Below are 26846 nucleotides of genomic sequence, written 5' to 3' on the forward strand. Positions count from 1 at the left end.
CTCCACTATTCCAAGTTTTGGGTCCATGATTGCTTAACAATTTGTTTGGCTTCGTATGTTAACTCTCTTTTCAGTCACCAGGTTCCAGATGTCATCAGGATGCCGGCCAGGCTTCCCTAGACTGAAGACCCCACCAATGTGTCCTGGAGCTCAGCTTCCCCAGAGACCCACCCTACTATGGAAAGAGAGAGGCAGACTGGGAGTATGGACCGACTAGTCAATGCCCATGTTCAGCGGGGAAGCAGTTACAGAAGCCAGACCTTCCACCTATTGCAACCCACAATGACCCTGGGTCCATGCTCCCAGAGGGATAGAGAATGGGAAAGCTATCAGGGGTGGGGGTGGGATATGGAGATTGGGTGGTGGGAATTGTGTGGAATTGTACCCCTCCTACCCTATGGTTTTGTTAATTAATCCTTTCTTAAATAAAAAAGAAAAAGAAAAAGAAAAAAGAAAAAAAAAGAAAATCAAGTGACAATAAATAGATAGAACACAATGAACATCATCCCAGGTCTGGGATAGCCATGCAAATGGATTATTTCAGTTTAGGATCACAGTAATCTGATTTTACTGTTGCGGAAGCTTAGACATTGGGGAGTTAAGGAAGTTTTTCAGGGTCACACAGCTAATAAAAGAACCTGAATTAAAGCTCCAATCCTAAATTTCACTCATACTCAGGCAAGAGAAATGCCCATTTTAGCACTGAAGCTTCATTTATTGCTACAAAATGAAACAGGAGCTGGTCCAGGGCAGAAGGATTTACTGGAAACTTACAGAATCACAGCAATTTGATAGCTTCCTATTCACAAGATCAATTGGGGAGAGGAGAAATAACTTATTTTCTAAATAGAAGTGAAAAAAAAAAAGATTCAGGATTGAAAGAACTATTCCAGAGAGGGAAGTCTTTTGTAATGTTTTCTCTCTTTTTCTCTGACTCCTTTGTGTTTCTAAGAGCTCATCTTTAACTTTGTTAAAGTCAGGAGGAAAATGTTGTAGGTAGACTTGAGGGTGGGAACAATCACTAGCTAACAACTGTGCCTTTTTCTTTGTGTAGCAGCTGCATCTATGAATAAATGTCCTCTAAGCCTGAGTGGCCAAGAGCATAAAACAAAGCATAGACAGACCCAAATATTCCACTGCTCATTCAGAGAACAGCCTATATAAAGAATAACAACCACCACCAAAAGGACATGTACATTGTCTTTCTGGCTTGTAGATATTATCTCCTGTATTTTATATTCCTTAATATAATGTAATGGCAGAGGAAACATCAGAGGATGACCTACTAAAAAGGTCTGCTCAGAGAATAATGATCATAACACCCACCAGGATTTGATTGTTACTACATACTGGGCACAGTGCTAAGTGCTTTATGTATAATAGTTATTCCATTTTCATGGTGACTTTGCAAGTTGTTAAATAAAAATCACTAATGCAAAATAATGACAATAAAGGAAGTAAAGAAAAGGTTCACAGTTACCACAAACAAGTGGAGGAGCCAGGACTCTCCAAGTGAGGTCTACAGATATCCCAAGTATGGCCACCATAGGTCTTTAACATTTAAGAACATTGATAGGATGGTATAAACAAGACATCTGAGAAGTGTGATGTCACTGATACTTCTCAGTGGAGTTACTATGAGTTCATTTTAGAAAAATAATATCAGCATGAGTGACTGGGATTCTTTCACTTCATCACCTATCATATGTCCATTGGCCCACATCACAATAATAAAATAGAAATTGTCTTTGCTAAGATGGAAAGAAGAGAGTTGGAAATGGAGGGCCAGAAGTAGAGAGAAAGGGTGGGGGAGTGACTGAATATTTCTGTAGTTTTTGTTGGTTGGTTGGTTTGTATTTGGTTCTTTAATCAGCACTATTTTAAGACTGGATGGGAGATCATTTATCTTCATTCCCTCCTGAGTTATTTAGGATCTAGAGGATTTTTTTTAAAAATTATTATTTATTACTGAATAGAGGCAGAGAGAAATTAATGAAATCTGCACGTGCCTCTTCTTGGGTGGGGAGTGATGTGTAGCTGCTGCACTAACCCAACACTGGAGACTGCTTGTCTTATTTGCTTTCTGCATCTGTGATTGGAAAAGTGGCAACTGTTGAACAAGGACTGAGCCTTATACAATAGGTGTTTACCTAGACTTTCAAAAAAGAATTTTCTATTCCTTTGAATAATGAGCCGAGTATAGAAAATGTCTGTTCTTTCCAAGGTATGTGGATTAATGAAATAGATTTTCCATTAGAGAGCAACAATATATACCAAGCAGAAAAACAGCAAGATTGCTTTACTATGGCATGTTCTGTAGGAGAAGAATTTGGAAATAAAAATCTAAATATAGCCGATGTGCGCAACTTGAAACTTGAGCACCATTTTAAACCCTCCTCTGCAGTTCACTAAAATTGATCTCCCTAACAAGAGCTAAAAATAGCAGGAGGAAAAAAAGGAATAGACAATGACTTTTCATATCATTCCCTACAGGCATTTTCAGTGACAATGAACATAACCTTCCAGAGTCATCTAGAGAGCAGAATAAAAGCTGGCATTTCACATCCCGCCTCTGATTTACCACCCTTTTAGTAAGGCATACATCTCTGTTTTGCCATTTTAGCTGATTGGCAGCAATAAGCTGTTTTGCTGGACTGTGTTTTTGTTTTCCCTGCAAAAAAAAAAAAAGAGTGCAGCACTGTATGTACCCTTTATGGAGTCAGGAAAAGTCACATAAAATAAGCCAATAAATATTTGATGAATCCCCCACCTAGTCAAAGCCCATCTCTCCCTCTCTCTCTCTTTCTTTCTCTCTCTCTCTCTCTCTCTCTCTCTCTCAGTGTGTGTGTGTGTGTGTGTGTGTGTGTGTGTGTGTGTAGGTCATTGCTAAATGACAGATCACTCTAAATTCATCAGGAGTCTAATATAAATGCAGAAAGTCAATGCTTTATAGATACAATAATTGTTAATTGTATTTTCAACATAAGAGATAAAGGCAAATTCTGACCCATAGGTTGAACTGGACAGTTCTTTGAGTGAAGAAATGAAGCAGTGACTAACTTTTAGGGGAGGTACCAATGAGCAAAATAACATAATGTTAAGTTGTTTTGTAGTTAATTATTTTTTTCTTTTACAACTATGTTGAGCTCCTCCTGGAAATTAATTTTACTCTCCAAGAGATCTCTGGTTTTGCAAATGTTTCAATCCCTAAGGTGAACATGCTGGCTTGACTAATCTTGCTGACACAGGGACAATACTGACCATCTATAAGTTATCAGCTGTGTAGCCTTGGACAAGTTACCTAACCATTCTGTGCTTCACATTCTCCAACTGTGTAAATCAGAATGACACTCCTTGTCTCATAGACTGCTTTTGAATATTAGATAAGGTAATTCAGTCAAGTATTTGAGAGTATCGGAAACATAGTGGTCCCTATATGGAGATTTTAGCCACTGTTTCTTTTTATTGTTTGCTCCAGGTTTGTCTATTTTACTTCTGTTCAGACCAAAAACAGTATATACAGTCACAGGGACAAAGACTGCATATTTTCTAGAATATAAACTAAACCTCCTTACAATCAACATAGCTGAGGTTTTTCCCGAGTAACAAGTCTTGTATTGTCTGTTAAACTTTATTAGGGATTTCAAAAGAAATCCCCAGATTTGGGTTCACAATGTTTCTGTGTAATAGCATCCTTTTCTCCAATCTTCTTTTAAATACCTTCTTGGATTCCTAGGAAGCACTAGAGCCATTCCTTTCTGCTACTTTTCTTCCTTCTTTCCTTCCTTCCTTCCTTCCTTTCTTTCTTCTTCTTTTCTTTCTTTCTTTCTTTCTTTCTTTTTTTCTTTCTTCTTTTTCTCCTCCTCCTCCTTCTTTCTTTTTTCCCCCAAATCACTTTCTCTGAGGTGGGTAATGGTTTGCAGTACAGTTATTGGTATATGGGCCCAATTTCTCATGTACCCATGACGGGTGTCTTCAAAACACTCTCACCCCAACTTAGGTCCTTTTCTACCATTATACAACAGGACCTCAACACCTTTTCCAAAGAACAAGGTTGCTCTTTTGCCCTTGCTTCTCTGAGCTGAGAGCTTCATTCTCCTCACCTTATCATTTGTCTTCTAGAAAAGAGGCTTCCGATGATGGTCTTCCTGAGCTCCCACAAGCCATTTGTGACTCCAAAGTCGCTTGTCATATCCCCCAGGTCCCTTACTCTATGGTGTTTCCCCCTAAATAATTTTATTGGGGGAAATGGTTTACAGTATAGTTGGTGGTGCATGCATACAATTTCTCATCTCCCCAAGATAGGTGTTTGCCAATAACTTGGGTCTACCTGCATATCAGATGTCAGGCTCAGGCAAAAACTAATAAAGTCATGGGCCCATTGGAATATACCTAAAATAGACCTACTAGCTATTTCTAAAATAGAGACCCCAAATCTTCATCTGCAATATGCCAGACTTTAGGTTCATGAGTAGTCAACAATTTGTATGGCTTTATATGTTAGCTCTTTCAGCCACCAGGTTCCAGATGCTACCATGATGCCAACCAGACTTCCCTGGGTAGACGACCCCACCAATGTGTCCTGGAGCCCCACATCCTCAGAGCCCTGCCCCACTAGGGAAAGAGAGAGACATACTGAGAGTATGAATCGACCTGCCAATACCCATGTTCAGCAGGGAAGCAATTACAGAAGCCAGACCTTCCACCTTCTGCACCCTATAATGACCCTGGGTACTTACTCCCAGAGGGTTAAAGAATAGGAAAGCTATCAGGGGAGAGGATGGGATATGGAGTTCCGGTGTTGGGAACTGTGTGGAGTCGTACCCCTCTTATGCTATGGTTTAGTCAATGTTTCCTTTTTATAAATAAATAAAAATAAAAATTTAAACAAAATAAAAGAAATTTGTCAAAGAAATTGGAAAAAAAAAAGATAGATGTCTGCAAAACCCTCTCACTCCCAATTTAGGCCCTTTTTCCCTTAGATCCACTTTTCCTCAGTCTCTTTACATTTCTGAATTTTATCTCAGGAACCCAGCTTTACCAGTCAACATTTTTTACAGTCACTCCTTTATGGGAAAACCCTATTCCTTTGATCAGTTGAGTGACTTTTATTCTGTACTCATTCTAGTTTGTTCTGTATTTCTGGACTTGAGGTAGTTATCCATTAACATGGAAGGAGTTACAATTTGTTATTTAAGTGATTCTGCCTAAGGATTAAAAAAGGATTTTTACTAAAGCATTTTTTTCCCTGATGGAAATACTACAACTCCGGTTCTTACAGAAAACATCAATTTAATGATGCTTGATTCAGTCTGCCTAAAACCATTAGAGAAAAACATGAAGCCAATGAAGAAATTGTCATTAGGCAGGCAAATAGCTTTAGGCACTCATTCATTCATTATGTACTGAGCATCTACTACATGCAAGGCCATATCAGGTTCTAGGAATATCAACATGAATATAATATGTATTTTCTCCTCAAAACAGTACAGGGATGGTATTAAGCTGAATTTAACAGAAATTATGATAAGCAGAGTGAATTAGTGCAAAATGCTGCAAGAAGGCTAAAGAGCCAGCTCCTTGCCTTGACATGATGGTGGGAAAAGGGATACAGCTACAGGCAGGAAGAGCGCCAGGTCTGGCCCTGCTACCTCATCCTTTTGGCTGGAATAGTCTTCAGAGGCACAGGCTTCTAGTGTAACCTCAGTGATATTTTTAACTCCATTGTTGGATACAGCTCATTCATCTGTGCGGAGTCAAGAAGTTTCAAGGACACAGGAAATGGACAAATAGATAATGAAATAAAGAGAAATAGCTTCAAATTGCTGGCAAAGAAAGATATTCCAGAAAATATGTCCAATTGGCAATTGTCCCATGAAACACAGTATCAGTTACCTTTCAAAAGCAGGGGAGCCTGGATACTATCTCTTCTATACATAGTGCAGAGGCACCTAATTGCTCATTAAGCAGATACTTAAGGCTTTCTAGCCATGTTAGACATAGCTGATGTTTGACATAATTGTCAAATTAGTGTTAAGGTGACTGTTTTGCTCATGCCATCCTGTCATATGCCTAAAGTCTACCAACACAGCCAATACCTTTAATATAAGGCCATCAGATATGACTAAGTGGAGGAGTTAGAAAGTCCAGGTCTTTTTTTTTTTTTTTAAAATCTGTATTTATAAAAAGGAAACACTGACAAAAACCATAGGATAAGAGGGGTGCAACTCCACACAATTCCCACCACCAGAACTCCGTATCCCATTCCCTCCGTTGATAGCTTCCCTATGGACCCAGGGTCATTATGGGATGCAGACAGTGGAAGGTCTGGCTTCTGTAACTGCTTCCCTCCTGAACATGGGTGTTGGCAGGTCAATTCATACTCCCAGCCTCTGACAGTTATTTCTGCCATCAACCAGCTGTGCCACCTGGGGAAGTTCTTTCACTTTTTTTACAGCTCAGAGTTCTCATCTGTAAAATGGGCTTGGAAACTGCCTATTTCTGTGCTTATCACACAGCAGGTCACTTCACAAACGACAGACAGTATATTTATTTGGCCAGAGAAAGTGAAGCTCATATAGATTAAAAGAACAGCTATGGTAAAAAAAGCATGCAATTCTTTTTTTGAAAATATATTTTATTTTAATGAGGGGGAGAGAGAGAGAGAGAGAGAGAGAGAGGAAGTGAGACCAGTGCACTGCTCAGCTCTGGCTTAAGGTGATGCTGGCAAATGAACAGCCTTGGATCTCAGAGCCACAGCCATGAGAGTCTTTTGCATAACCATTGTGCTATGTACCCCACCTCATTTTTTAATCTTTGTTTATTTATTGGGTAGAGATAGTCAGAAATCGAGAGGAAACAGGGAGATACGGAAGAAGAGAAACAGAGAGACACCTGCAGCCCTGCTTCCCCACTGGCAAAGCTTCCCCCCTGCAAGTGGGGACTAGGGGATTGAACCAGGTTCCTTGCTCATTGTAACATGTGCGCTCAACTAGATGTGCCACCACCCACCCCATTTCTATCATTGTTGGCCTGTTACCCATAACTCCATTTCTTTCCTCCGTTTCCCCCTCCTTTGTGCCAGGTTCTGTGAATGTGCCTTCCAAGGTACCTCTTTTTTTAAAAAAAATTTTAATATTTATTTATTTATTTTCCCTTATGTTGCCCTTGTTATTTAACATTGTTGTGGTTGTTGATGTTGTTATGTTGGATAGGACAAAGAGAAGTGGAGAGAGGAGGGGAAGACAGAAGGAGGAGAGAAAGACAGACACCTGCAGACCTGCTTCACCACTTGTGAAGTGACTCCCTTGCAGGTGGGGAGCCAGGGGTTCGAACCTGGATCCTTATGCCGGTCCTTGTGCTTTGCACCATGTGCACTTAATCTGCGGCGCCACCGCCCGACTTCCACCAAGGTACTTCTAATTCCCACTTATTCTATCTTTTCCAGTCTCTGTTAATCCAAGGTCACACTTGATCCCTAGCAGTACCCTCTAGATCAGCAACTAAGCTCCATCTCTTGAGTGAGGGTGGCTGGGTGTCTGAGATGTGACCTTCAGTTACCCCCTTTGCATCAAGTTTGATGAATATGGATCGCAAACTAATTATTTTCTTATTCTAGAAAATAAATGGTCTGATTTTGTAGAACCCAGTCTCTGTGCTCTAGAAAGCAGAGGCCAGCTGGGATTTGATGGACAGGAAATCTGACTTAGGTCAGGCCTCCTCCATAAATATGGAAGCAGGGAAAGCACTGCATTGAATGCCCTGACTATAACTGGCAAATCATTTCTCCTTTTTCTCAGTCTGAGTTTCCTCTCCTATAAAATGCAGGTTGGCCAGTGACTATTAGATTATCTAGCTCTAACTGCAGCCATTCTGTGAAGTACTGTGTTCTATTGTGTTCTTGTTAACATTTGCGCATGGGCATCAAATTGATAGGTTCATGTTCCTTGACTTGAATAGATTTATTTGAGGTGGTAGAAGGGTAAGGGAGGTGTGCTACATATTTCTGAAGTGGCACTATTAACAGTGGGGAATAGTTTCACAAGACATGAGTTGACCTAGCTTATTTTATAAACTTTACACTGTATAGACATGTCACAGACATGGCTCTTTCAATGCAGACTGCATAAGCTCAAGATTCCCATATGTGAGGGAGACTTTCAGTGAAATCACAAACATTTCCCTTCCTTTTATATTGTTTCTTTCATCAGTGTGTCTTAGGAAGACAACCATTGCTTTTCACAATGGCTCTCTGAAGGTGAGTCTGATGGCTATTTTAATGGACTACAGAAGTTGAGTGACTTACTAATGATTATAAAGAAACTCCCATGGATCTTGTTCTTGACAGTGGTGCAATTTAATATTCAAAGCCACATCTGGGACTTCCAGAAATTCTACTGCAGGGAGCACTTATTAATCAAATCAGTGTTGTAATCTAAGGACCAAGTAGGGTGACCAGCTCTTCTGGTTTGCCTAAAACTGTCCTGGTTTTGACATTGAAAGTTTCCAGGAATCCCTTAGTCCTGAGGGAGCCAAGACAGGGGATCCTTTTAATTCCAGGGTTCTTGAATCTTAGTGTATTCCAGAATGAAACTGTGTGACATTGAAACTGCAGATTTCTGGGATGGATAATTCTGATCCAAATTTTTTCTTGAACACACTAAGAAATAGTAATAGGATTTGTATTTATTAGCCCTGGCATTTCATTATCAATATTTTTAACTTATTATGAGCATTGAAGCAGGTCTGCAAGCGTCTATCTTTCTCACTCCCTGCATTTCTCTTCTTCCTCTCTCAGTTTCTTTTAGCCCTATATAATAAAAATAGAAAGAAAAAATGACCTCTGGAGCAGTAGTTGTAATTTCAGCTCCTAGCCCCAGTAATAACCCTGGTGGCATGAAAAAAGAAAGAAGGAAGGAAGAAAGAGAGAGAGAAAGACAAAGGTAAAGAGAAAGACATCACAATAATGATACTTTTCTTAGTAAGTGAGGATGAGGCTTGAGTCCGATGATCACACCAATGATCAAGTAAATGCACTATTCAAGGGACCTATCTTGCTGGCCCAGCCTCATATATTAAAATCTCCCTCTTGTACTGGAGATAGACCTGGCATAACAGGCAATTATTACCATAATACCTAAAGCCTCAGCTGCTTCCTGGTTTCAACCCCTCTATTTTATCTTAATTTTTTATTATCTTTACTAATTTATTGGATAGACACAGCCAGAAATTGTGAGGGAAGGGGGAGATAGAGAGGGAAAAACAGAGAGACACCTGCTGAACTGCTTCACCACTAGTGAAGCCTTCCTCCTGAAGGTGGGGACTAGGGGCTTGGACCCGGGTCCTTGTGTACTGTAACATGTGTGCTCAACCAAGTGAGCCACCAATCATTCCCCATATCCCCTCCATTTTCTACCATTTTTTTCTGTTTCAATATAGGAAAACTACTTTGGAGAGCAAGTTGGTAACACTTTCCATTTATAAAATATCAAGACATTTTTGGAAAAGTATATAGGAGATTAGTACAAGAGTGTGAACTTCAACTTTGACTGTAATATAAGAGAAACCTTACAATAGAATTATTAATCAGTAGGAGAGTGGATAAACATAGTGTGATGATATACTCATTCAACGGAATATGCTACTGCAGTGAAAATGAGTGAATCTGACATGTTTGGGCTAACATTAGAACAAAGTGACCATAGCATTTTTTTTTTGAAATTATAAATTATGTGACCAGATTCTTGAAGACTTAGGAGTTTCTCTTTGGAAAGCAGACAGTCATACAGCAGGAGGTTCCTGGGCACACCTGCAGCAGCAGAAAAACACACACATAGGTCTAAGAAACATTGTGTAAGAGAGTAGAATTTGACCTGTTCTAAGGAAAGAACTTTCCTGTTCAATTTCTTCTTGTATGAATTTCCCTAAGAATTAGAAATCTCTGTGCCATCTTCAAATAGCTGCATTGCAATATAGAAGCTGTGTGGACTGACATCATTTTAGTGCTGGCTCCTGACTTCCTTTTAAATAGGGACAAAGTCAACATTCTCATTCATCTTCCTTCTCGTTGTCCACAGGAGCAACAGATCCATTAGAGACGCAGATGCTACCATGAACCCAGGATTTCAAGGCTGTTAATCATGCTTGACTTTTCTAGGTTGCTGACAAATGCTCATTTTTAAGAAAGGTCACAGGGCTTACCTGGTCCTAGTTTGGCCACAGCATAGAGGAGGTCGTAGTTGAGGACTGGTGTGGCATCACTAATAGACTGCCAGCCAACGGGAGGAGATGCAGGGGGTGAGATGAGAAACTGTTTGGCTGGCTGTGGTGGAGCCAAATGCAGTTTGTCTCCATCTGTCTCTGGAGTCTGAACCTATCAAACACAGTAGAAAAGGTCCATTATTCATTTAGGCATCAGATGTGCCATGTTGGCACACTATGATGCAAAATCTTAATTTTATCCCAGGACAAATAAATCAATGAACCAGGCTGTAATGATAATTACCACTTACTGCACACCATGTGGTTAACTATCATATTAAATCCTTAGCCTTAGTCTCTAGCAAGTATCAGAATCACCTGGAAAACTTACTGAAACACAGATAGCTGAGTCCTATTCCTGAAGTTTCCGATTCAGCACATCTGGGACTGGGACCAAGAATTTGCATTGTTAACAAGCTGATAAATGCTTCTAGTCCCTAGTTCCCCCTTCCCTCCTTTCCCCCTTCCTTCTTTACTTTCTTCTCTGCTTCCTGATCCCGTCCCTTTCTTTCACACCATTTTTCTTATGTACATACGTATGTATGTATTGCCAACAGGGTTATCACTGGGCTTTGTGCTTGCACAGGGAATCCACTGATCCAGGTCTACATAGTTTTCTTTATTTGATAGGACAGAAGGGGCTAGAAAGAGACACCTGCAACCTTGATTCAATGCTCATGAAGCTTTCTTCATTCCAGTAAGGATCTGGGGCTTAAAATCAGGTCCCTGGACATGGTAATGTATGCACTCACCTAAATGAGTTACTGCCTGATACCCTTACTCTCTTTTTCCTTAGTTGAAATGATTTTTATTGATTTATTTATATTTTGCCTCCAGAGTTTTCACTGGGGCTTTGTGCCAGCAATATGAATCCACTGCTCCTGGAGGTTATTTTTTTCTGTTTTTTTTTTAATTGGATAGGACAGAGAGAAATTGAGAGACGAAAGGAATATAGAGAGGGAGAAAGAAGTGACCCCCCCAGCAGGTGGGGAGCCGGGCGCTCAAATGGGGATCCTTGCACAGGTCCTTGTGCTTTGTTCTAGGTGCGCTTAACCTAGTGTGCTACCACCTGGCTCCTGAAATGATATTTGCGTCATATAAAATTAACTACTTTAATAGTATTTTTAAAATTTGATTGATAGAACAGAGAAATTGAGAAGGAAATGGGGTAGAGAGGGAGAGAGAGACAGAGACACCTGCAGTCCTGCTTCACCTTTGCAGGTGGAGATCAAGGGCTTGAACCTCAGTCCTTTGCATGGGGACATGTGCACTTAACCAGGTATACCACTATCCAGCCCCTCCCCCCCCCAAATTAGACATTTTTAATGTGGACTATTCAGTGACATTTCATACATTCCCAATGTTGAGTGCTCACCACTTCTGTCTAGAGTGAAAGTATTTCATCTAGAAAGCTATTAAATTGTTGATTTTTGTGTTTAACTTCCTTTACTTAACATGCTTGCAAGGTTTATCAACACTGTAGAATCTTTCACTGTGTCATTCTTGTTGGTATGCTTCTAAGACCCCTTCTGTTTCATTGGTTTAATCCCCCCTGCTTAACACTGTATTCTATTTACATAACCACTATTAACTAAGCATCGCCCTGCCTGCAGGGCATTGGTTTAATCCCCACTGGTTCACGATGTCTTTTCGCTCCACCCTCTCTACCTCACATCCTGTTTCCACCCTACTTGGTGAGTATATATAAGGACAGGATTGTGATTAGAGATGGCTTAGATTGTGCTGTGTTCCACATGAATAAAGAGATACTGCGTACAGCTCAGCTATGAGTCTCTGGTTGTCTGTCTCCTGCCCGTGAAGCTAGCTAGCCCAGCAATTCTTTTTTATGATTTAATAACATATCCATGGATGAACAAACCACACAGTATTATCTGTTCATCCTTTGATACACATTTGGGTTGTCTATTTTTAGCTATTGATAGTGCTGCCATGAACATGTGCATCTAGGAGTGAAATAGCTGATTCAGCAGTAACTGAATATCTACGTCTTTAAGTAACTGAGTGGGATTTTATTTTAATAGGTGAGGTACATACTACCAGAGGGTTAAAAAATAGGAAAGCTATCAGTGTAGGGGATGGTATACAGAGGTCTGGTGGTGGGAATTGTGTGAAGCTGTACTCCTCTTATTCTATGGTTTTGTCAATGTTTCCTTTTAATAAATAAAAAATTTTTAAAAATAGGTGAGCTAACTGAGATCTGTACAAATAAAAAAGTACAGAATCCAGACCTTCCACCTTCTGCACCACCTAAAGAATTTTGGTCCACACTCCCAGAGGGATAAATGTTAAGTTGAAGATCACTAGGCAGCTCTGAAATCCAATTCCATCAGGACCCAGGAAGAAAAGAGAGAAAAAAAAAAGTAAGGAAGGACACTTAGAAGTAGTAGTATGTGTAGGTATGACTTAGGAAAAAAAAGGCCAGGTCATAGAAAAAATGGGAGAAATATACATAGATATAGGTATAGATATATAGTTATAGAAATAATAATCAACCCATATCTATGATTTTGGGAGAACTACTGCAGCTTCCAGTGGAGGGATTGAGGAAGTCTAGTGGTGGGAATGGTGTGAAATTATACCGCTTATAATTTTGTAAATCAATATTAAATCACCAATAAAAAATAAATAGAAACATCCCTGAAGGGAGTCAGGCTGTAGCGCCGCGGGTTAAGCGCAGGTGGTGCAAAGCACAAGGACCGGCATAAGGATCCCGGTTCGAACCCCGGCTCCCCACCTGCAGGGGAGTCGCTTCACAGGTGGTGAAGCAGGTCTGCAGGTGTCTATCTTTCTCTCCCCCTCTCTGTCTTCCCCTCCTCTCTCCATTTCTCTCTGTCCTATCCAACAACGACAACAACAATAATAACTACAACAATAAAACAACAAGGGCAACAAAAGGGAATAAATAAATTTTAAAAAAAAAGAAACATCCCTGAAATTAAAAAAAAAAAAGTACAGTGTGTGGGATTTGAACATAGATGGAGATCAGATTCTGTTCCTTTTTCCCTTTTAATTTTTCTTGTGCTAATACTTAAAATGAGATCTACTCTCATGACAATCTGTAAGTGTACATCAATACAGTGTTGCAGAGTAGATCTCTAGAGTTTATTCTTTGGCTTAACTGAAATGACTCACCCATTTGTTAGTAACTCATTTACCCCATAATATGTTAAAGTCCTGGTAAGTGCCATTCTAACTGAATCTGAATTTTAAAGATACTTTATGTAAATGAAACTATGCAACACTTGTCTTTCTGTGAATGGTTTGCCTCACTTGCATAATGTCAAAAGGCTCATCTGTGTTTTTTCATATTACAAAATGTCTATGTCACCCAAAGTGCTCTATAGATTAGATGAAATCCCTACTAAAATCCAGTGGTATTATCTTACAGAAATAGAAGCCCTGACCACCACATGGAGCAACTGCCTGAAGGAGGCTTCATGAGTAGTGGAGTGGTACTGTGGTGTCTCTCCTACACTATCTGTCTCTATCTCCCTGCCTCTCACTTTCTATCTAGAAAAAGAAAAGAACAGAATGGCTGCTGAGGGTGGGGGAATAGTACAGGCACTGAGTTGCAGTGATAACCCTGATGCCAAAAAAGCAATAATCTTGGCAATGATTTCATAGATATGCAGCCCAACGTACAGAAAACAAAAGTAAAAGCAACCAAGTTGTAGTAAATCAAACTGAATAATAAACAGTGAAAAAACAACCTATGTAATGAGAGAAATATTAGTAAACCATACATCTAATACAAAGTGAATCCCCAAAATACATAAGAGACTCTTATAATCTTAGTAAAACAAAATCTAATAAACTAATTTTAAAAATGCACTAAGAACTTTAGTGATGTTTTCTACAAAGAAAGACATATAAATAGCCAACAGGCAAATGAAAAAAAACGATCGATTGCTTCATTAATCATTAGGAAAATGTAAATTGATATGTGATATCTCTCTATACATTTTAGGATAGTTACAGAAAAAAGATGAATAACATTGGCAAGAATGTGGAGCAGTTGGAATCTTTGGACAGTGCTGGTGGGGTTGTATAATGGTAAACCACTTGAAAATTAAATACATGGTCCTCAGCCATTTAAGAATAGAGATACCATACAACTCAGAAGTTCTACTTCTGGGTTTTTATCCAAGAGTTTAAATCAGGATATTGAATAGAAGTAACATTTTCATGCTCATTACAGGTCTACTCACAATAGCCCAGAGGTGGAAACTACCTTGAATAGACAAAGAAAATGTGGTATGCATATACAATGGAATACTATTCAGACTTAAAAGCCAAGTATTATCCATCTTTTCTTGAGAAGCCAAAAATTATTTTCAGATGAAATAAAAGAAAAAAAATGGATTTACATATGATTACATGATTATTTGTTTCAGAAGGGAATAGACTTAGAATGAATGATACTCCCTGGTGGGACAGGAATCTTGGTAAAAAAAGAAGCTCAGCAGGGGAGCCTGCTAGGAGCTGGTCCCCAGGGACTGGTTATGGGGGGGGAGGGGGAAGAGGTGTGCTTTGGGATAAATAATTTAAAAGAAAAAAATTTATTTCCCTTTTTTTCTACTCTATTTTTTAACCCAAATTAAGTTATAGTCACCTCCTTGGTGTCACCGCTAGGACCCCTTATTGACTGGCCTACTAAAGGCAGAAAATCCTACTGTTTCCAGAAGATGTAGTCAGAGCTCAAGCCACTAGCTGCTTCTCAGTCCGCCATCTTCCGGGAACCCGATTACATGATTATTCGTATGATAATAATTATTCTGTCTACTAAAACAATTAAGTTTTAATGATAACCTAATCATAAAAGTTAGAAATTTTTATGGTCAAAGCATTCTTATTACAAATAGTAGCTCACATTTATAGTGTACTTACTAAATGTGAGGAAACATTACACTTAACAATTCATTTAGCTCTTAAAACAACAGTCTAAGGTTGCCATCATCTCCATGTTACAGATGAAAATACTGAAGCCAGTGAAGTTATATAATGTGCTCTCATTAGAGTGCAGAATGTCAGCCTTTAGAGCCAATTGCTAAATTGTTCCTGCCTGAGAATCTTGATGTAAATTTATTTCTCAGTGAACTAATTATAGAGTACAAAACAGTCTCAAAGTTGAAAGAACTTCATTTACATCTTAAATAGGTAAAAAAAAAAAAGTCCTTACCTGTGCAAAGTAGAGTTTTAACTTTTTCCCTCTGAACTGGGTTTCATGAAGCTCTATCCTGGCTCGGGCTGCAGATTTGGGATTGCTGAAGTTTATTCGCACACGTCTGAAACTCTTAAATAGCTGGAACGTCACACAGTCATCATAAGCTCGAAACAGTCCCTCAAACTTTTCCTGAAAAAAACAAAGACAGAGGAAAGTTTTTTGTTATATATTTTGAACGATGCCCTATCACTCAATAAGTAAATAAAAGGCTGTTTCTGACAGAAAATTAAAGTAGAATAATAATAGTGTACTTTTCATCTACTCGTCTTTGCCAGATATTAAGCATGCTTGTAGATTCCATCAAAGGATAACTTGGATCCAGAGAACTATGGGGGATTATGAATAGATTTTGAAAGGCATGAAAAACCTGAAAATCATGCAGAACATTGAGTGTTTCCATAATTTTTTTTCCTAAGGTGAGGTGTCATAACTACCACATGTACTCAAAGAGTCATCATCTCCCAAAATATCTCTGATATTTTTACCCAACTCACTAGAGTTGGCTAAAATATGGCTACTCTACTGAGTGAAGTAGAGATTATTGGTGGATATCAATCCAATGGTGTTTTTTTTAAAAAAATATATAAGAATCCATACTATTCTTAAACCTCCAAGTCAAGTTGTGCCAAGTGAGTAATCAGAAGTCAGGAAGAATTCTTTGAAATTTCTCTGAAGTCCTTCAGAAATGTTTCTTTCACTGAAGATAGCATGCGTCCCAGATTATACAGTAGTCAGAAGCAGGATACTCATCAGCCTGAGTTCCTGTGTGACTGTGTATAACAGAAATATATTTCTCCCTACTCTCACTCCATCCTACAGATGACTTTGCTGTGGTAAAGAAAAGCACACCCTCTATTTTGTTCCAACGCACGACGATCTTACAATATAACGTGAGAGACAGACACAAATATGGAATGCCATCGAACTGGGAAAAGATATAAAAGGAACATTACAGAATTAAATGGATACCATCTGTCTAATTATGCTTAGCTCAAACCACCCACATCCCAGCCTCCACACCATATTACAGTTAAGAAAACTGGGGTGTCTGTTCAGCGGGGAAGCAATTACAGAAGCCAGACCTTCCACCTTCTGCACCCCATAATGACCCTGGATCCATACTCCCAGAGGGTTAAAGAATAGGAAGGCTATCAGGGGAGAGAATGGGATGCTGAGTTCTGGTGGTGTGTGGAGTTGCACCCCTCTTATCCTATGGCTTTTGTCAATGTTTCCCTTTTATAAATGAAAATTAAAAAAAAAAAAAGAAAGAAAACTGGTGAGTGTTGAGATGTTATGTACTGTTAACAGAGAGACTGTCACTGAGGAAATAACTTTTATTAAAGAAGACCCCCGTTCCTTTATTTTGGTAATAAAAAACATTTGACATTAAGTGTGAGTCCAAGTGAGACTGGAGATGCATGAAGATCAATACTGCAAAATTCACTGAATCATTAACCTGAGGTGTGACCGACTCAACCACTCCTCTTTATCTCTTATCATTTTATAAATCAGGATCCTAAAATTTAGAGATAAAGAACCAAAGGGTACACAGGCAGTTAGTAGGAGGGTCAAAACCAGGTCAAAGTTCTTGTAAATATGAATAGAGAGATGTTTTCAACCGTACTCAAATAGACACTGCTGGAGTGAGAGGAAGAGATAATTGCCTAAACTAGAGCATAAGATGAGTAGCAATAAACTGACCTAAGAACATGTGGCTGCATCTCAGAGAATGTTACATGAAGTCTTAACATTGCTACTGCCCAGTTTACCTAGGAAGAGACACTGAAATACTTAGGGTTTGAAACATTGTAGTTCTTGCCATTTTTTTTTTTGACGACTCTGAATACTTTTTTTTCTTTCATGCCTATCAATCCAGTTCAAAATCCCAAAATCTATCAAAATCAAGTTTTTGTTTTTTAGTTCATGACATTTATTGTGATCCTCTTTTCCCTTTCCAGGCTCTGTGCTTAATCCTTTCTTGAGAGGAGAAAAATAATTATTTGTTCCTTGGACAGTTTTATCCTCATTTCTCAGGAATTGAGAAATAGGAACACAATAACATTGTGCTGTCCTCTGGATGTAAGTTTTCTGGTATAGTCAGCTCATTGAGCTGAAACCTTAGTTACCACTCCAAGAAAGCTCATGACACTGTCTTTCTGCATAGGAAACCCAATAAATGCAGTATTTTCTAGTTCCTTAAAATGAGAGCACTCTCAGATGGTGACTTGATTAATTTGAGAAATTTTCAGAGATGGGAGAATTTGAGAGATTAAATGTTCCTATTTCTATGTAGAAACTCATTGTGTGTGTGTGTGTGTGTGTGTAAGAAAAAAGATAATTAGGATCCACCTGTATATCAGATTTCAGGCTCAGGCAAAAAATAACAACAACAACAACAATAAACCCCCCCCACAAGTATGGCTACAGGCCCTTTCCTTTGAAATATAACTAAAGTATGCCTACTAGCTATCTACAAAATGGAGGACCTCCCCAACACTTCATCTGCACTATTCCAGCATTTAGGTTCATGATTAATCAATAATTGGTTTGACTTCGTGTGTTAACTCTCTTTTCAGCCACCAGGTTCCAGATACTAGCAGGATGCGACCAGACTTCCTTGGACAGACAACCCCACCAATGTGCCTTGGAGCTCTGCTTCCCCAGAGCTCTTTCCCACTAGGGAAAGAGAGAGACATGTTGGGAATATGGATCAACCTGTCAATGCCCATGTTCAGCAGGGAAGCAATTACAGAAGCCAGACCTTCAACCTTCTGCATCCACAATGATCTTGAGTCCACACTCCCAGAAGGATAAAGAATAGGAAAGCTATCAGTGGAGGGGATGGTATATGGAGGTCTGGTGGTGGGAATTGTGCAAAGCTGTATCCCTCTTATCCTATGGTTTTGTCAATGTTTCCTTTTTATAAATAAAAATAAAAAAATACCTGGGTTTCTTTCTGGAATTTTTTTTTTCCATTTCTGTGGGCACAGAGACATATGCGTGTATATGCTGTTTTTTTATTATTTTTTTAAAAATTTAGTAAGAAAATGAGAGCATCATTCTTGCACATTCAGTGTTAGAGGGTTGAACTCAGAATCTCATGCTTGAGATTCCAGGATTTTATCCAATGTACCACTCCCCAGTGTTGTTCCTTAATTCCTTGATTTTTATTTTATGTTCTAGTTACCAGGGTAATTTCTGAGCATCAGTGCCTGCATGACTCATTCACTAAGAGCAACCTTTTTTTTTTCATTCCTCTAGGTACAGGGTGAGAGACATAGACAAAAGGAGAGACAGGCAGAGAGAAAGAGACACTACAGCACTACCCCCTCCCCCACCATTTGCAAAGCTTCCCTCTTGCCAGTGCCATTCCCATGTGATCACCCAGGGCTCAAAACAAGCTCCTTGCAGATGATAACGTGAACTCTACTGTTCTAGTCATTTGCCAACCCTCTGATTTTATTTTATATTTCTCCATTATGCTTCACATCTCAGTTGTTCAGAGCTATCTGCCTCTCAAAAGGCTGGGTTAGGAGAGACAGGAATCAAGTTGTACTGGCTTTAGGTTTCAGGGAAGGAAAATAGTAATAAATGGCCCAAATGATACTTTTCTTGTGAAGTCCTGATTGATGTCTATGATGATTGCAATTATTTTCTCCACTACCCCTCAGAAGCGGACTCCAATTTGATACTACCATCATCAGGCTGGAGTTACTAAGTTACAAAAATGTCTTTGATTTTACTTATTTTGACTTTAGATTATAATCATAAAGCATCCTTTCCTCAAACCTGGGTTACAACCCAGAGCTCATGGGCAGGGTTTTCAACTAGGCCATCTGGGACCAAGACTTTATAATGATAATAGTAATAAACAACTAGCATTTAATAGTACTGCACCCTCTGGACTGGTTTTTGGGGAACTTGTAGTGGCAGTGGGTAACAGCTGACCAAGAACTAGACATTTGCTGGCCATCTCTATTTGTTTTCCATTACTGACATGACAAACATTTCATTTACTGAGACAGAGGATATCAGACCAAATTGGTCAGAGGCAGATCCAACACAGTGAATCTGCCAGAAGTGCTCTTATGCCCAACAGTAACATAAACAGAAATGCCCGCAGGAGCCCTCCACCTGCCATTCCAGCAAATTTTCTATGGTTTTTGATGCCAGGTTCCCACCAGGAACACAATAACATTTTGCTGCCCTCTGGATGTAAATTTTCTCCAGTCTTGTACCTCACAAACCTAATATAATCCCTCACTCTCTCAATAGCTCATTCTATGTGTAGCCACTGGTTTTAATAAATTTTCACAGCAGCAGCCATCACAAGCTTTAATCTCAGGACCTTTCTCATCCTTTCCCTCTCACAAATTATGGAGAATCCTAAACTCTTCTAAAAATGTGAAGTTTTATCTAATCAATATTTATTATGCTAGAAATTAAAATGAATAACTAATCAATCTTTTTGAAGTAATAATACACTAATTTGTTAAAAAAAAGTCTTTACTTCAGATAGATACAGAGAGGCAGAGAGAGAGAGAGACAGAGGCAGACACTATGGAACTGCAGCTTCCTTCAATATGACAGGGACCAGGCTTGACCCTGGTTTGTTCACATGGCAAAGCGGCATACAATCTAAATGAGCTATTTTTTTCTGGTTCATTAAAGCTGTCTTTTAATGAGAAATCACTTGCTTTCCTAAACAAGAAAGCTTTAGTGAAGAGGTTGTCACTGACTTTCATTTTGGCAATTCAAATTTCTGACCTCATATAAGCTCCTGTACTTAGTAATCTGCTGCACTATGCTGTTTTGTCTGAAAGGTATGAAGATGGACTTAGCTAATTACATGTTTGAGAAGGCAAATGTGTTTGAATAACTTTTCAAATAATTGTGACTAATCTTCCTTAATACATCTTTAGGAGTGGAGGGTAGATAGCATAATGGTTATGCAAATAGACTCTCATGCCTGAGGCTCCAGAGTCCCAGGTTTAATTCCCTGCACCACCATAAGCCAGAGCTGAACCAGTGCTCTGGTAATAAATAAATAAATAAATAAATAAATAAATAAATAAATAATACTTCTTCAAATCCTTTGACAGTTTAATGTTTCTTAAAGTGCAATGCAATGTTGTATCTGAAGCTATAACCAAATAACACTTTTATTTGATTATATTAAAACCTATTTCTCTATGTTGTATTTTTAGTGGATTTTAAGTTATATATTTACTTTTAAAGATTTATTTATTTATTACTTAACAAGAGAAAGAGCCAGAGCATCACTCTGGCATATATGATGCCTGGGATTGAATTTGGGAACCTCATGCTTGAGAATCTATTGCATCATCACCTGTACCTTTATATATATTTATTTATTTACATTTTTGCTATCAAGGTTACCACTGGGTATCTGTGCCTGCCTGATTCAGATATTCCTGGCAGACTCTTTTTAAAATATTTGTTTCTAGATAGGGGATGACAGAGAGGGAGAGAAGAGACACACCATGGCACTGCTCCACTATTCTTAACACTTCCCCACACAGGTGGATCCACGTGATGGCTGAGGACTCACATCCTGGCCTTCACGCATGACAGTGTGTGCTCTATCTACTGTGTGAGCTATCTCCTACCCCCTTAATATATTTTTTGAACTGTATGTCATCTATAATAGTTGTCTTTACACCAGTCATTTTGAAAACATTGGTTCCCTGAGTTATCCAGCTTTTCTAAATGTTGACATATTTTATTTCATGATATTTCAAAGTTGTACTTATTAAAATTACCACTTTTCTTATCAAAAAGGCCTTTGGCATTGGAAGATTGTTAGGTTCATGTTCATAAATGTTTTCCAAAATTCTAATTTTTGCTTGAATATTCACTCTTTATCATTACCAACAAACACTGTCAATTATTTTCCTTGAAGAGACATACTTGTTCATTCACACTGAGAAAATGTCTACCAAATATATAAATTTGTATACTATTATTTGCCTGTTGTTTTTTCAAGCAGTTTGTTCTACCTAGAACAGCTTAGAACATGGTAACATTTTATCAAGTCTAACGTATTTCAATGTTACACAAAATTTTTAAAAAGCATAAATACTTTAAATAAATAAATATTTTTAGTGATCCTGCTGAGAGGTATTTGAACAGACACAGAGGTCAAACACAGGTTATTATACATTGAGGAGTGAATGGGAGGGTAGATACCATATCAAGACAATTTGGCATTAAGAAAAAAGGAACAGGGATTTTAACTATAGAAAGCCAGGCCACAACTTCTCATCAATTGGGAAAATACTTCCTGTTGAAGAAATTAAATTACTGATGGAGGGGAGAGGAAATAGGAAAGAGAAGTGGGTAACGGATGATGGAGTCAAGAAGAAGTGACTACAGAAAGAGATTGAAAAGAAATGTGAGCACAGAAGAAAATCTTCCAAGTTCTAGGCTTTAGGATGTTATTTATTGTTTTTTGTTTTTAAAGAATTAAACATTTTAATGTCTCTAATGTCCAACATAAAGTATCTCAATAAGGTTTTGGTGCCTGATGAAGTGAAGGGTCTACTAGGAGTAGAGTTAAAAGATTAGAGAGGCTAGAGTATTGCATAGTTGCCAGTTGAGGATGATGGCAGGAAGCGGAGCAGAAGGGTCAATCATAAGTCAGGAGATGAACTTCATAAGGAGGAGGATCTGAAGAGCTACAGGGTATGTTGAGACGAGGCAGAAAGAAGACTGCATATTATCAATGATTTATGTAGTACAACTAGAAAGAATTTAGTGGTTCTGGCTTTACTAGCTAGGTACTTGACACACTTTATAGAAATTATTAACTTCTCTTTCAGTTACTTCATATGTTACTGGGAAATAGAAATTCTTCTTCTTTCTTTCTAATTCATCAGGGAAAGAAAATGAGCTTTATTTTACAGGTTTCCAATGGCTAATTATGCTTCTCTAGGAACTGACCGAAGAAAGGAGAGTGAAGTATAATCACTGCCCTTAAGATCCTTGCAGAATGGTGGGATATGCCACCCAAGGCCCAAATAATCTAAGTCAATGTAGGATGTGATCAGATACAGTGCTCACCTGGAAGATGGTGAGTCACTTTTCACCAGCAATCAGTGAATTATGCCAAAAGACAGAGAATTCTGGGAAGGAATCTGTTTTCCTTCCCATCTAGTCCAACAACACCATCTCCTTCAGAGGTTAAGGTGTGCCAAGGGCAGCAAGCAGTAGAACATGTAAGTTGTAATAAACAGTAATTCTAAAGGGTATACTTTTGGAGAGCATTTCTATAGTTTCTTACTAAAAGTAGTAATTCTGACTTTCCCTCAAAGAACTTATTTCAAAGAGTAGGTAGTGAAAGAGATAATATGTTGAAAGTGATGGTGCTGAGTTGTAGACTTATTTAAAGTGAGAATAATGTCTTAATATGCTAAAACTTTATAAAATATCTTGGGATTTCACATCAACCTATCAAGTAAAATATGTTATCAAGTCTTAACTATTTTGGATGCTGCCGAATTCTATTTTTTTTATTTTTATTTATAAAAAGGAAACACTGATAAAACCATAGGAGAAGAGGGGTACAACTCCACACAATTCCCACCACCAAAACTCCGTATCCCATCCCCTCCCCTGATAGCTTTCCTATTCTTTAATCCTCTGGGAGCATGGACCCAAGGTCACTGTGGGATGCAGAAGGTGGAAGGTCTGGCTTCTGTCATTGCTTCCCTGCTGAACATGGGCATTGACAAGTTGATCCATACTCCCAGCCTGCCTCTTTCTTTCCCTATAATATGCCTACTAGTTATCTACAAAATAGAGAGTCACCCAAATCTTCATCTGCACTATTCCAGCCTTTAAGTTTATGATTAATCAACAATTTGTTTGGCTTTGTATGTTAACTCTCTTTTGAATCAGGTTCCAGATGCTAGCATGATGCCAACCAGACTTCCCTGGACAGACAACCCCACCAATGTGTCCCGGAGCTCCGATTCCCCAAAACTCTGCCCCACTGTGGAAAGAGAGAGGTAGGCTAGGAGTATGGATCGACCCATTTTTAAGAGGTTTCCTTTTAAAAAATTTTCCTTATTGGGGGATTAATTGTTTATAGTCAACAGTAAAATACAATAGTTTGTATATGTGTAACATTTCGCAGTTTTCCACATAACAATTCAGCCCCTACTAGGTCCTCCTCTGCCATCATGTTCCGGGACCTGAACCCTCCTCCCACCCCAGAGTCTTTTACTTTGGTGCAATGCACCAACTCCAGTCCAAGTTCTGCTTAGTGTTTTCCCTTCTGAACTTGTTTTTCAACTTCTGTCTATGAGTGAGACAATCCCATCTTCATCCTTTTGTTTCTGACTTCTCACTTAACATATCTTCAAGCTCCATCCAAAATGGAGTGAAGATGATGAATTCACCATTTTTAATAGTATATATAATGTGGTTTCCCTTTTCATTAGAAACAATAATGAAGGAGGTTGACAGTGGGTTCCAGGTTATACACACATTACCATGTTGTGCAAATACCCAGGTTCAAAACCCTGGTTCCTGGGAGTTGGGCGGTAGCGCAGTGGGTTAAGGTGCATGTGGCACAAAGTGCAAGGACTGGTGTAAGGATCCTGGTTCGAGCCCCCGGCTCTCCACCTACAGGGGGGTCACTTCACAGGTGGTAAAGCAGGTCTTCAGGTGTCTATCTTTCTCTTCCTCTCTATCTTCCCCTCCTCTCTCCATTTCTCTCTGTCCTATCCAACAACGACGACAACAATAATAACTACAACAATAAAACAACAAGGACAACAAAAGGGAATAAATAAATAAAATACTAAAAAAGAAACCCTGGCCCCCACCTGCAGCTGGGAAGCTTCAAAAGTGATGAACCAAGTGCGGCAGGTGTCTCTCTTTCTCCTTTTCTATTTTCCTTTCCTTTCCCATTTTATCTCTGTCCTAGAAAGGGAGAAAGAGAGAGAGAGAGAGAGAGAGAGAGAGAGAAAATGGCCACCCAAAGTGGTGGATTCGCCCTGTGGGCACCAAGCTCCAGTGATGAGCTTAGTGGAAATAAGAAAGAAAGAAAGAGAGAGGGGGTGGGGGGAGAGAGAGAAAGAAAAACTGTTATGGATTACCTATCTACTACTTGGTTTATGTGTCCTAACTGCTGAGGACATTGTTCTTCACTGTGCTATAGCTTCTTTAAGAGAATCTTGGGCAGATCCTTCTACCTAGTTTAAAGGGAAAGTTCACTTTTACCCTACTGACCATGAGAATCATAAGACGAATGTTATCATGTTAGTTTTGAGAAAGATTAGAGGCAAAATATTGCCACACTGTGTACCACAATTATTTTGTTTGATATTTCAGAAGACTTTAAAAAACATTTTATTAAATATTTATTAAATATTTTAAATAGATTTCCTTCATGCCTCCAATATATATATATATATATATATATATATATATATCTTGTTTTTCTCTATTCAATTTCTATTTTACTTTACCATGTCCTTACAAATGCTTATAAGACATAGTAACACTTTCAATATGGTGTGCTAATAAAAATAAAAACCAAATATATATAACAGAAAAGTTCTGAAGCCTTTTTTGAGGCTAGTAAATTTACTTCCACTTACTTATTTTTGCTTTCGTTACTATTCATTTGGTGCCAACCCCCTCGAATTATAACCCATTCTGCTTCTGTTTTCCCTATGAGTTTCATGGTTTTGGGTTTTACATTTAAGCCTGTTACATATTTTGAATTAACTTCTGTATTTGGGATAATACAGCGTTCTAGTCTCATTCTTTTTGCAAGTGGCCATCCAGTTTTCCCAACACCATTTATTAGAAACCCTTCTTTGTGCTTTTTATCTGTATTCCTAATGATGCTGTATGCCTTTATGCATTTTTAATTTTTACACTTATCCCTTTGGGTGTAAATTACATTAATAAAATGTTTGACTTTTCTCAAAGTCACAAAGCTCTCATCTATCAGATAATATGGCCCAAGAAACTACTGAAGAATAAAATAATTCATTTAGTTTTATCATCTCTCAAAGGATATCACTGACAGGCCATGTGCAAATCCCAAGTTTCAGATTCACACTAGGTTTCATAGGCTGCTTAAGAGGACTATTATTGTAAATCTTCTATAATGCAGAATCTTTATGTGAAAAAATATATAAGTAGGAGTGTGTGTGTGTGTGTGTGTGTGTGTGTTACATATGGATTTTAACCTGTCATGATTGCTTACGCCACAGAGGCTTCTATTAAATCATGTCTTATTCTATATATGGTCTTTATGTTATCTAAATTAAAAATATATATTTTGGGGGCTTGGGCAGTAGCACAGTGGGTTAAGCACACATGGCGCCAAGCACAAGGACCAGCAGTGTATAAAGATCCCGGTTGGAGCCCCCGGCTCCCCACCTGCAGGGGTGGGGGGGTGCAGGTTCGCTTCACAAGCTGTGAAGCAGGTCTGCAGGTGTTTATGTTCCTCTCCCCCTCTCTCTTCCCTCCTCTTTCAATTTCTATCTGTCCTATCCAACAACAACAGCAATATCAGTGGCAACAATAATAAGGACAAAAACAACAACAACAAAAACTGAAAAGGAGCTTTCCCTCTTTATTTAAAGGGAGAAGAGGTGAACAGACCTCATTTCCTATATAAATTTTCATGAATGATAACTTTCTGCCAAAGACAATAGTGCCTTTATCCCTTTCTTCCAGAATTCTATGAGAGACAAAGATCTACTGTACAGAAAACCATAACATAGGGACTTTTCAAAGTTAACCCAATTAACAAATAATGTGATGATAATATTAACTATCGATTGTCTTTTTGAACCCTAAGACAGCAGGAACCTCACATCTTCACTATAGAGCCCCTACTTCCCCCAGTCCTGGCACCCTTGGATAGGGCCCACTTTCCCGTATGCATCTCCCAATCCAAACCAAATAATATTGCATCCGCCGATCACAACCTAACCAAAGCAACGATTGCCACCTCAACATGCTTCACCTCAGACTGTATCCAGAGACTTCACGTGTGGAATGACAACCCTTCAGCTTCATTACTCGGGTGAGACCTTTCCTTTTTTTTTTTTTTTTTAATTTTTAAATTTTTTATTTAAGAAAGGATTAGTGAACAAAAGCATAAGGTAGGAGGGGTACATCTCCACACAATTCCCACCACCCAATCCCCATAACCCACCCCCTCCCATGGTAGCTTTCCCATTCTCTAGCCCTCTGGGAGCATGGACCCAGGGTCGTTGAGGGTTGCAGAAGGTAGAAGGTCTGGCTTCTGTAATTGCTTCCCCGCTGAACATGGGCGTTGACTGGTCGGTCC

At 38.8% G+C, this 26846-nt stretch overlaps 1 protein-coding gene across 5 annotated transcripts in view; it reads right to left on the bottom strand.

The window, feature by feature from the left end:
* Window positions 1-26846, bottom strand: part of RCAN2 (regulator of calcineurin 2) — a 331461-nt gene that overhangs the window by 11779 nt on the left and 292836 nt on the right. For all 5 annotated transcript variants that reach the window (XM_060189918.1, XM_007537126.3, XM_060189917.1 and 2 more), the window contains 2 exons: window positions 15461-15634; window positions 10201-10372 (listed from right to left, as the gene is read on the bottom strand). In XM_060189918.1, coding sequence (XP_060045901.1) covers window positions 10201-10372; window positions 15461-15634 — 346 coding nt within the window. The remainder of the gene's footprint in view (window positions 1-10200; window positions 10373-15460; window positions 15635-26846) is intronic.

Source organism: Erinaceus europaeus, chromosome 4, assembly GCF_950295315.1.
Source record: "Erinaceus europaeus chromosome 4, mEriEur2.1, whole genome shotgun sequence".
Classification (NCBI taxonomy): Eukaryota; Metazoa; Chordata; class Mammalia; order Eulipotyphla; family Erinaceidae; genus Erinaceus; species Erinaceus europaeus.